This window comes from Micropterus dolomieu, linkage group LG21 (genome assembly GCF_021292245.1).
Source record: "Micropterus dolomieu isolate WLL.071019.BEF.003 ecotype Adirondacks linkage group LG21, ASM2129224v1, whole genome shotgun sequence".
NCBI classification, from domain to species: Eukaryota; Metazoa; Chordata; class Actinopteri; order Centrarchiformes; family Centrarchidae; genus Micropterus; species Micropterus dolomieu.
This window is the reverse complement of record NC_060170.1, coordinates 19,047,763-19,059,780: the sequence shown is the minus strand read 5'-3', so window position 1 is coordinate 19,059,780 and position 12,018 is coordinate 19,047,763. Positions and strand designations below refer to the sequence as shown.

Below are 12,018 nucleotides of genomic sequence, written 5' to 3'. Positions count from 1 at the left end.
GGGGGGGGGGGGGGGGGGGGGGGGGGGGGGGTCTTTTCATTCATGTGTGTCAGTATTTGTTTGATGTGTGTCCAGCCTTACGGGGCTGGAAGGTGAATTCCTTAATTTCCCCGTGGACTCAATTAGCTTTGTGATTGGCTGAGAGAAGGCCAGGTTGTGCTGTCTTCTAAAGGAAAGAAGACCTTTGAAACTGAGGTGGAAGCAGAGGGAAGAGGAGTGAAGCAGAATAGGAGATGAGCCGGCCACACTGGTAATGGTGGTGGTGCTCGTGGCGGTGGTGGAGAAAACTTGGCCCTGTCAGTATTATTATAATGAGAGAGAGAAACTAGTGAAGCTCCTTCATCCACTAGCAGGTGTTCCACAGCTCTGACTTCATTATGACCAATTAGAGTGAAGAAAATACTAATTATACCTTGGTTTCTAGGTGATTAAATACTATGTTGGAAGTAAATTGCAGGGACAGGCTAACTGTAATCCCCCTGTGATCACTAAAGTCATTTTCATTTTGAAGTCACTTTGAAACTGTCATAATGAAGACTTTCTGTCTGTACAGTATTTCTGTCCGCTTGTTACTGTATAAAGACAGAGGTGACTTCACTGTGATTTTGATGATTCGTTGACTTTTGGTGTCTCTCTGCCTCTCTCTGATTATCATTTCTCTGCTACTCGTGTCTTTTCTTATCCCAACCTCTCATTTTCTGCGTGTGTTTCTCCATCAGGTTGCCCGTGTTGGAGTCGACGGCCTCGTCCGGAGACCTGTCACGACCCCACCACATCGTGTCCGTGGTGCCCAACCGCTACCCGCGCTGGTTCACCTTGAGCCACATAGAGTCTCAGCAGTGTGAGCTGGCCTCCACGATGCTCACTGCTGCCAAAGGTGCATATATATTTGCAAAAACACACAAGAAACAGAGATAAAAAGTATTGTACACAGAAAAAGGTCTGTACTGCTAACTCCCTCAATGTTAATGGAGATAGCAACACACGCAAATACATATACACAAACATACATATACATATAAGTTCAGCAGTAATCTCTATTATATTCTGAAGCATTCCTATGTTCGAATCCTTTCTAGGTGACAGTCGGAGGCTGGAGACAGTCCTGGAGTCCATCCAGAAAAACATTCACTCCTCGTCTCACATCTTCAAACTGGCACAAGATGCGTTCAAGATCGCCACTCTGATGGACAGCCTGCCTGACATCACACTCCTCAAAGTCTCTCTGGAGCTGGGACTGCAGGTACGCAAACACGCCCATATCGTTTGTCAAAATGGGTACCACAGTATATGTGTTGGGACCTTTTTAGAAGGTTGTCAGCTCAGGTTGTACCATTTTATGCATGTGTCCAATCAGGCCTTGCTAATTTTAAAGTTCAGCAGAATCACCATCTAAGTCTGGAAACATAACCAAAACCAAACAAATTTCCATAACATCCCTTTAATTAAAAAGTCATTACATTCAGTATGTGTGACAGTAATATTCTACTCATATCAAGTCCACTGTTTGTCCTCTGAACAGGTGTAAAATCTGTGTGAATTCTTAAAGTTATTCTACTAATTCTTATCTTTCTGCAGCGAGATATTTGATCATTTTTGTAAAGGAAAGCTTGCAGCTCTTGAAGAAGAAATCTACTGTACTTGCCATAATGGTTCAGTTAGGTTGAGATCAGTTGTGTCCATTAAAGGACTTTATTCTGGAGTTCATGAAACTTGTTTTTAAAACCGCTATGGTGGCATTATTGTCTGGACAAAGGGTGGAAGATGACTCACATTACTATTTCTTTGCAAAAGGTTTATTTTTTGTGCACCTCCGGAGCACTTTGAGTGTTGATGTTGGAAACAAATGCTTCCTGAATGGCAGCACCACCACAAGTAGCAGATTTTTGAAGCCCATGAGAGTTGGGTTGAGTACAGCTCCATATTCAACAAGTAACCTTGTTGAATATATATCTGTACTTGACATTTGTCAAGCCAGCCTGTACTGCTGTAATTACACAAGCTGATCTTGGTCAGACTACATTCCTTGTAATGTCCCTGTACGTTCAACATTTTTAGTATTTACTTTGAAAGTTTGCTTGAGGGTTTCTTACCCTCATAGCAGCTATGTCCCTTCGCAAGTTACGAAACACAAGTGAAGTGAAACAGAATAAAGGTTTGAGTATCTTCGATGACAAAAAGAAGTCTGTGTTTCATGATTGTTGAAAACATAATGCAGTCTTTGCCCTTAAAGTGGCAATTGAATTAGGTAACAAAACATATCTATAACAGTCTTCAATGGGAATGGTAGAGATATTTCAGATTCCTCGTGCAGGTTGTTACAAGTTCAAGAGATTAATGTTGTTTAAAGTATTCTCGCTCACCTGTCATTCCCCCCTGCTCCACCATCTTCTTTTCCATCTTCCTCAGGTGATGAGAATAACTCTGTCCACGTTAAACTGGAGGAGGAGAGAGATGGTGCGTTGGTTAGTCACGTGTGCCACTGAAGTGGGTGAGTGAGCCTGACAACGTAAATATTTATGTTGTTGTTTCAAGATGTACTTGACATAATCTTAATCTCCCAAATTTTTCTCTTCATTCTGTCCCATGTGTATCTGCCAGGTGTGTATGCACTGGACAGCATTATGCAGAGCTGGTTCACCCTCTTCACCCCCACAGAAGCCACCAGTATCGTGGCCACCACGGTAATGTCGAACAGCACTATCGTCCGCCTCCACCTGGACTGCCACCAGCAGGAGAACCTGGCTTCATCCGCCCGCACCCTCGCTCTGCAGTGTGCCATGAAGGACCCCCAGAACTGCGCCCTCTCTGCTCTTACACTCTGTGAAAAGGACCACATTGCCTTCGAGACAGCCTACCAGATTGTACTGGACGCAGCGGCGACAGGGATGAGCTACACACAGCTGTTCACTATAGCACGCTACATGGAACACCGCGGTTACCCGATGAGGGCGTATAAGCTGGCGACGTTAGCCATGGCTCATCTGAACCTTAGTTACAACCAGGACACACACCCGGCCATCAACGACGTGCTGTGGGCCTGCGCGCTCAGCCACTCGTTGGGGAAAAACGAGCTGGCTGCTGTTATCCCGCTTGTGGTGAAGAGCGTGAAGTGCGCCACCGTGCTCTCGGACATTTTGCGGCGGTGCACGCTGACCACGCCGGGCATGGTGTCAGCGCTGCACAGCCGCAGGAACTCTGGGAAGCTGATGTCCCTGGACAAGGCGCCGCTCAGGCAGCTGCTGGACGCAACCATTGGGGCCTACATCAACACCACACACTCACGGCTCACACACATCAGCCCGCGCCACTACAGCGAGTTCATCGAGTTCCTGGGGAAGGCCCGGGAGACTTTCATGATGGCTCACGACGGACACATTCAGTTTACCCAGTTCATAGACAACCTGAAACAGATCTACAAGGGCAAAAAGAAACTAATGATGCTTGTGAGGGAGAGGTTTGGCTGAGGGTGAGGCTGGGGGGTCGCCAAAGCTCTCCTCCCACTCTAGTACTTTTCTATGAACTTGAGTCTGCCTTTTGAACTTCTTTTGGACTTATAAAATAGACAAGTAAAAAGAGGGATCTGACTTGTAGAATGAAGCAAAAAGAGAAAGGAAAAGATGACAAAAAAATCAACAGAGCCACACGCGGTATTATTGTTCTTGCTGTTGTTATTGTTATAAACATTATTACTATTATTATTATTAATAATATTATTACTACTATGTGTACAGAAGTGTTTTTATTTTTCAGAAGAGAGGAAATTTGTCACGTTGTGAATGTTGTGTGTATTTCTCTACATGTGTGCGAGAGGAAAATGAAAAGTGAGATGGCTTTTTTGTTTTAAATTTTGTTCCTTTTTTTTTTTTATGATTTAAAGCATCTTTTTTTTCCCTTTTTCAGTGTAAACTGAGTTACATGTTGTCAAGTGGCTGAAGCCCTTCTACGATAGCGCTCATTGAAAAACAAAAAAACAAGAAGCAGAAGAAAAAAAAACAATGTCTTGGCATCCTCAAAGAGAAACTAAGGCTTTAATTTAAACCACACAGAGCACCTCCCTTTGTCCAGGCCCTCGCCAGTGGGCGCTGGGCAGCACTGCACAGCTTAGCCCGGCTCTGCTAGGCACAGCTTGGGTTAGCACTGACAGAAAGCCGCGATCAGCATTTCTTTAGACACAGCAGTAGCAGCAGCACTTGAGCAGCCATTAGTTTTCTCGGGGTCCCAGGCATTAGCTTCATTACAAACAACAATGCTCTTAGCTAACTCGTGTTGTTGTTATTGTTGTAATCTTCCCCACCTCCATAATGAGTACCTGTTTCAGACAGAGGACAGTATGCAGGCGCTACAGTGATGGCACATTAGACAAAGATAATGAGTATTATTGTTACATTAGTGTAATGTAGTACAGCTGTGATTTTTAACAGCCGAAGATTGACTAAATAACCGCTACAGTTGAGTTTTCTAGTTGAAGTAGATACCAAGAGGGAGACGACTACCTCATGATACGGTATTGAACTTGCTCCCTTTATTTTTGTTTTTTTGTTTTTTTGCTATCATATGATATTTATCATCTATGATGGCTGACAGTGTTAATTAAACAGGAGATCCACTAGTGAGACCAAGGTTATGAGGAGATGTGGAGTCAGATTCCTGCTGAGGTGTTTCTGCGCTCGGCTCTGCTGTACGTCACTGCCCTGGCATCGGTACTTACCCCCCGTCCCCAAAATTGGCTCTAACACACAAGATATGTCAGTGTGTCAGTCCCCTCTCATCTCTACAGCCACCATTGTACGGTATTTTCAGACTAGGCCAGTGTCATTTCCCTCTGTGCATGTGAATCATAGAAATTAGACTTTCTACTGTTATAGTTCATTGTGTGGAATCTTCAGTAATTGTCAACCAGAACGTTCTCAGGGATTTCTCTACACAGGAAAAAAGGCGGAACAAATGAACGACTGACTACAGGAAAAAGACAAAAACATGACACAACATGAGCGAGCATTTATTGTACTCTGTATATATGCCATAGTATATGTCTGAATATGGAGGATCTGAAAGTATATGTTAACTAATTTATACAGAGTATTCTATGTAATGTGAAATACTTGAAGCCGCTGTAGTTTGCTCGCTCTCTCTCGCTCTCCTTCTCTCTTTTGTCTTCTCTTTTTTTCCCTTCTCTTTTGTTGAAAACAGAACATATCAGAAGGACGAGACTGACCTTGTTGACGGCTTTTTTGGACTCACAAGGCCTCATGTGTTCACACTTGAGACGCTGGATCCCGTCAGAAATGCAGGTTGAGTCAAATCGTGACGGCGGAGAGAAATATTGTCGTTCATTCCTGCTGACGAAAGCATAGAAAGGGGATTGAGGTAGACTACTTCAGGCCATTGGTTGATAAATGTTTGAAAACACAATACAGGATTTAAGTACTTAATTATGCATGTAAGCTGTTGCACTAGCCTAGTTTTCCATGTGATCCTATGGAGGAAAAACTATAATGTGCTTTATACAGGAGGTAATTGGTGATGAATCTGGTAAAAAAAATCATGTATTCTGTGTATTCTAGCCTTACATGCATTTAAGGACATCTCTTGGCTGAAGTCTGCCTCATTTTGCAGTAATATAACCCTTATCAGAGTAACTTAGTAGTTGTGCAACTCAGCAAGACTCATATTCATATTATGCACAGGTTCAATCTAGCTAAGATTAAAATACGAGTCTCCTCGATTCTCCCTTTCATTCACAGCAGAATTTCCAGTGTCTCCTCTGCAACTTTCAGCTGTCCTATCATTATTTGCCTTTTTACCGTCTTTACATGTCTGATTTTTTTCTTTTTCTGTGCATCTTTTTCTGTCTTGAGTTCATTAAAGATAAAAGCAGCCTTTTCTCTTGCCTTGTCTTAACGCTTTAAAGTAACCAAACAGGAGATCTATCTAACAACCAAACGCGTTCTAAGAGGTGAGAGACAACCCACCTTGGTCCCAGCTTTAGTGTCCTTAATTAGTAAGTGAATGGCTGTGTAACTCATGCTTTAACAAAGCAATTCCTCACGTGTGTTTGGTGAAAAAATACGTTGTCCAGTGTCTCTTGTTCTCTTCAGAAACAATTTCCTCTGAGTCTTTCTAGCTGTTTTTTTTGTTTGTTTTTTAGTTTTGTTTTCTTTGTGTAGGAATCTTCTGCTCTCCCATTTTATTTATTACAATGACCCATGTATACATGCTTATGAAATTAAGATTTGATACACCGATATCAATTTATTTATGTAACTAAATCACTGTTTTATAATCTTGTTAATGAGTCAATAATTGATTTTTTTTGTTTGTTTTTGTTTTTTGTTTTAATAAAAGTTAGTTTTTTGAAATGTATATTCATGTTCTCTGCTGTTTTTCCTCCCTGACACAGGACACTTTTATTTTTTTTACAGCTGCACTTTTGTCTCAGAAAGTCTGTCATGGATCGTTATGGGCCTGCGAGCTTGAAGACGTGAGTTGGTCGGCGTATCAGTGAGCGGCGATCAGTCAGGATGGTTCAGATCTCCATATAACAGCGGTGTCAGAAAAAGGCAGAGAGGGATCACTCTCACTGGCAGCAGCTTTCAAGCTGTCATCTCAGGCGAGCTGACGAGGAATATGAAATGTATCAATTGATATTCCCATGGTCTTTGTAGCTTCTGTCAGGCAGCCAGGCTCAGCCAACCACAATAACCTGTTTACATGCATCCAACACTGACAGTGGTGCCACAGGATGACTAAATCAGTGTATGTAGTTTGTCAGGTGTGTGTGTGTGTGTGTGTGTGTGTGTGTGTGTGTATAGACATGTTTTTGTGCATGCTCCCTCTTGTTTGCATGTCTTCGTGTGTCTGTCTTCTTGCGTGTGTGTGTGTGTGTGTGTGTGTGTGTGTGTGTGTGTGTGTGTGTGTGTGTGTGTGTGTGTGTGCGTTAAGGCCTTTAGGGAGCGAATGGGAACAGGTGGTAGCTCCAGACTACAGGAGCTCCTGACAGCAGCAAGGTCCCCAGACTCCCAGCCCCTCATTAAACATTGACACAAAAACACTGCAACTGTCTGTGTGTGTGAACAGTAATGAAGCACAGACGGCTACACCGGTATACACACTGCAACTTAGCACAGCACGAGCTCTCAGTCCGTGTCTGTGTGTGTGTGCGTGTGTTGTCCATCTGTGTGCGCTCAGTAATGAGGCACATTTGTCCATAGAGGTGTCCACTTAGATATTGTGGAATTCGTCAGGTTTAGCAACAAAAGCACCCCTCTGCTGTCAGAGGCCAGACAGAAGTGTCCATTTGTTATGTGATGGATGCCTGAGAAATAGTGTGTGTGTGTGTGTCAGCGCATAAAAACACACACGTATATGTCCATCCATGCAAGTAAGCGTACACTTGTTTGTGTGTGTGTGAGTGTGAGACCACTTCCTGAGTGTCTGACCTGTGCTCAGGTCCCGGCTCAGTTCCAGTTGGTAATGACGTCCCTTGGGTGTAGCGCAGTACAGCAGCCTCCTCCGGTCTGTCTCACTGTATACTCCTAATGACATCATGATCACACACTGGCCCCTTTCATGCCAAAAGCCCTCTTCCTCACCATCAAACTCCTATCTGGAGCATTCACTTCCTCTCTTTCAGCGTCACACACATTTGCTGCGCCATGGCTTCACAACACATCAAGGCCTTGACGGGTTTTTTGCACAACTGTGGATCTACTATTCTTTGTAGTTTTGCCTACAGAATGCATATTTTCATGTCAAACAGGCAAAGTGTTTCTGATGTGCTCCATAAAACAGATTATAGTGGCAGGCGAATGCTGCAAAGCGAAATGTAGTGTATCTTTCATTTTATCTTTACATTAAAAGCCATAATCTGCAGACAGGGATGCTATTATACAGTTCCCCTGACAACAGCGATGGACCCTTACACTGTAAAATATATAGAGTAGCACTGTATTTATCCTCCACTGTAAAATCTCATTTCTCATTCTTTTAACGATATCCTTATTGTTCCACAACATAAAAATACAGGAGTTGATTCAAGTTTGTTGCTGAGAAATTCAGTTTTTTCCTTGCCTATTTGTGACCCCAACACTCTATATGTTACTTTGTGATTCATTTACATTGCGTTCCCCATGCAAACCTTGTCAGAAAACTGATTATCAAGCAACAGGTTGCATCTTCAAAGGTGTTTTCATAATCTCACAAATATCTATACTTTTTACTTGGAATTCCCACAAAATGTTCTCACCTTCTTCTTTGCTGGAACATACATAAATGGTAAATGGTCTGTATTTGTAACGCCTTTCTAGTCTTTTTGACCACTCAAAGCGCATTTCACTACATCACATTCACCCCATTCACACATCCACATACTGATGGAACAGCCATCAGGAGCAATTTGGGGCTCGGTGTCTTGCCCAAGGACACTTTGACATGCAGACTGGGGGAGCCGGGATCGAACTACCGATCTTCCGATAAGTGGACGACCGTTCTACCCCCTGAGGCCCCATCTACACTTCTACGTTTTAGTTTAAAAATGGAGAATTAAAACGAATGCGACCTCCATCCACACCAGCGTTTTAGCTGCGTATCAGAGTTGATCTCGTCTATACTAAAACGATTGAAAATGCACATCTAGTGGCCGTTCACGCACACTGGGCATGCGCGTGCTGGTGTAAACGCGATGGTCTATTCTGTAGTTACAGAAGATTTGGCGAAAGAATAAAGTACTACAGACGAAGATACACACCACATTTCATTTTGCCTGGACCAATAACGAGCTGGGACTGTCACATAATGTAGGCTAACACGGGAGTTAAAAGCGGCGGTGGCAGCGGAAAACAGACTGAGAGTCGTCGCAAAGTAAACGGCGACATGCACAGTACAAGTGTAGGATATAAGTGTTATTTGCATGGTACAAAATATTTTATTAAAAATACCCAGTCAAAAACTCAGTCAGTAGCATCCTGTTTCTACTTGACAATGATTTATGAGACCCAATCAGAGAGCCAAACGTGAGCTTGCGTTTCTGAAGTCCTCCATTTTTTCCCATCTTCACAAACACTCTCCAGAGTTTCAAAACGAAAAACGGGGTCGGCAGCGTTTTCAAACTTCTCTGTTTTACATCTTTGTTTTCACCGTTTTAGTCTGGATGGAGGTGCAAACGTAGCAAAAAGCGCAGTAGTGTGGATGGGGCCTGAGCCACACCCGGGGCCAGCAATTTGTGGTAATATTGGATTTAAAGGTGGGTTGGCAAAACATTTTATCTTTCTGGGCATACATCTGTGGGCCCTCTGTGTAGGCTGGTATTGTAGATGGTTCTAAATACTGATGAGCCTAAGCCATCGTTGCTATGGAGAAGAAACCAGTCCAAGTCGCGAATCAGAGCTGTAGCAACTTCAAAACACTTTATTGTTGCGGTTGATAACAAAACATTCCACTTGCAGAATTCATCTAAAATTGACCCAGAATCTGTGACCTGAATGACCTCAAGTGACCTGATTTAAACTGCTGAATGTTTTTAGTGTCCACAAGGCATAGGTTTTAGCTTTCGCTGTACATTAGAATTAGCTCTGTTAATAGCACATCACTTGCTCCTCATTGTCTCTTTGAATTTTTGTCAGATATGTTCATCTTTCATACTGATGATTAAACTGGGAGAATTTCACCTATCTAGCCCAAGCCCACCTACTATAAGTCACCTAACAGTGTCTGCAGAAAATGATCCTGGATCCTCAAAATAACAAAACAACTAATGAGCCTTTCAAAGATCTTGGATTCGAACTATCTAGGAAAAGCCCACAGCCTGAAGATTTACAGTATCGTGCAGTCTAACACTACCTCTTTCTGCAAAAGGTCTAGGGCCTTTGTGGTGCATTGAGTTTGCTATCATTACAGGAGTACAAAAAAAGGATCATAGGCATGTGTTCTTCAACACAGCCTGCAGCATCAGCCCGGCTACTACAGGGACCGTCTTCCTTTTCTCCTGTTCTTACAGAAGGCCGTTGGAGTTTGATCTCCTCTCTCCCCCTCCATCGGCCCCGAGGCAGCTGATTAAATGCTAATTAAAGCCGTTAGCGCTGCTATCACCGCTGCTAACTCCTCTCTCTCTGTCACAGAGATTAATGCCCCTCGTTCATCATCCCACCTCGCCCAGCCTGAGTACCTGCCCAGCTCGCAAAACCTGATCAAGTCATCAGTCCCAAAACCCTTCTCCTCCGCTCCCTCCCTCCACATGAAGATGGACGAGGGGTTTAAATTTTAATTTGAAAATTGCCCTCAATTACTTCTGCGGCGACCACTTGCCGGAGCTTCTCATGTGGTTGAGTGGAAAGGGGTTACAGCAGCGGGTCAGTGGCCGTGATGAGCGATAAGGGGACATTAATAAGAAAGGCAGAGGTTCATTTAAAAGCAGAAAGGACAGTGGGAGCAGCTTTCTCATTATTTAACTCCCCCAGCTTTATTTAAAGGACTTTATTTAAGGATACCAAGTTAATGTGTCCTCCAGGACAGACGGTTAAAGCGCCTGACAGAGTGAGAAAGTTACAGCCATAACTTACACCCTGAGCACACACTGTGGTGCCATCTTTTTTACCTCTTTTGACATTCTCGCCGTTTTCAGGCAGAGCGGAACGAACCTTGGAGGGACATAAAATGTTAGAATAAAGTTACACACATCATTTAATTTTATTCTTTCACAATTTCTGGCCCACAAATGTTTTATTGGTTCCAATATCGGTAATCATTATAAGCTATTGGAAGATATTGAGCTATGTATAACAAGTCAGCCAAATGTCATTTGAACTACCACCAAATCAGTGGAACAGTGCCCTGAAATATGCATCCAGTCTGCAGGGTCTCATCTGGTGTTTGTTTTATGCATGTGATTTTAACTGAGTTGCACTCATGCCTCTTGCATGATGAGGGTTTCCTTCTTTATCAGATAACCTACACCTTACAGCAAACAGGTTGTTGGTGAGTAGAGACTCCCAGCATCAGTAGTTTGTGTGTAGCTTTTTAAGGTTTTCTGGTATGAAATTCATCAATTGTATCTTATAGGATAAATAAGTTAGTTTTGTTACAAACACTGACAAAAACATAACTTTCTCTACTTTTATCCCCACACTCTGCTTACTTACCTGCCCGAACAACAAACGTGAGCCAACAGCTCGGTCATCCAATGGTTTCCAAGGACAATTAACAAATATACAGAGATTTACGCACCTGCAACCCGCCTGCTCCCACCCAAAAATACTTTCACTGCAACTCTCACTGTTACTGCCAACACTGCCGGATGCCTGTCCAAATGCTCTAAATCTGTCTGCCAGTGTTTATAATGTCACAATGAATGCTGAGAAATGGAGGAAAAACCCACTTGACTCCTTTTTTCCTCTACTCATATATTTCATAAACATAAAACACACATGTAGTAAGAGCCTATGTTGCATATGACATTCAATAGTATGGCAAAAATGTGATAGACTTTGATAAAGACACCATAGAGATGGAATATGAGCTGAATATCACTTCATGCCAGCTTCCACATTCTTTTAGGCTTGCAGAACAGCCCTCAGAGCCAAACAGAGCCCCAGATTCCAGGTAATGTGACATTTAATAGTGTGTGCAGCATGCACAGGTTCTGGAGCTGCACTGCAGGAATAAACAACACCATAGTTGAGGTTAGCAGGCTTCACAGGAAGAGATAGCTTTAACATTCCATTGCTGGTTGATTAAAAGCCTAAATGAGTAACAGCATGATGTCCCCCCACTCACTCCATCATCCAGTCGGCTTTTTTTCCCCTTTCCGGCAGCGGCAGACACTGTGCGTCCGGCGAACGGGAACAAAGAAGGGCGAAGAGAGACAGGGAGAAAGAGGGATGGAGCGACAGGAAGAGGAGAGAATGAGAGCATATATCAAGGCCATTTTCAGTGACATTTGTGCTCTCAGTGTGGAGAGCCACTATGAATATCAATATGAACCCATGGAGAGGAAACATAGCCTTTTTTTCTTCTCACTGG

At 43.1% G+C, this 12,018-nt stretch overlaps 1 protein-coding gene across 1 annotated transcript in view; it reads left to right on the top strand.

Moving 5' to 3' along the window:
• Positions 1 to 6,366, top strand: part of LOC123960660 (zinc finger SWIM domain-containing protein 6) — a 46,006-nt gene extending 39,640 nt beyond the window's left edge. Inside the window, exons 11-14 of the mRNA XM_046035548.1 lie at positions 720 to 877; positions 1,080 to 1,243; positions 2,410 to 2,491; positions 2,602 to 6,366. Of these exons, the coding sequence (XP_045891504.1) occupies positions 720 to 877; positions 1,080 to 1,243; positions 2,410 to 2,491; positions 2,602 to 3,467 (1,270 nt within the window). The 3' untranslated portion in view covers positions 3,468 to 6,366. The remainder of the gene's footprint in view (positions 1 to 719; positions 878 to 1,079; positions 1,244 to 2,409; positions 2,492 to 2,601) is intronic.
• Positions 6,367 to 12,018: the final 5,652 nt, after the last annotated feature.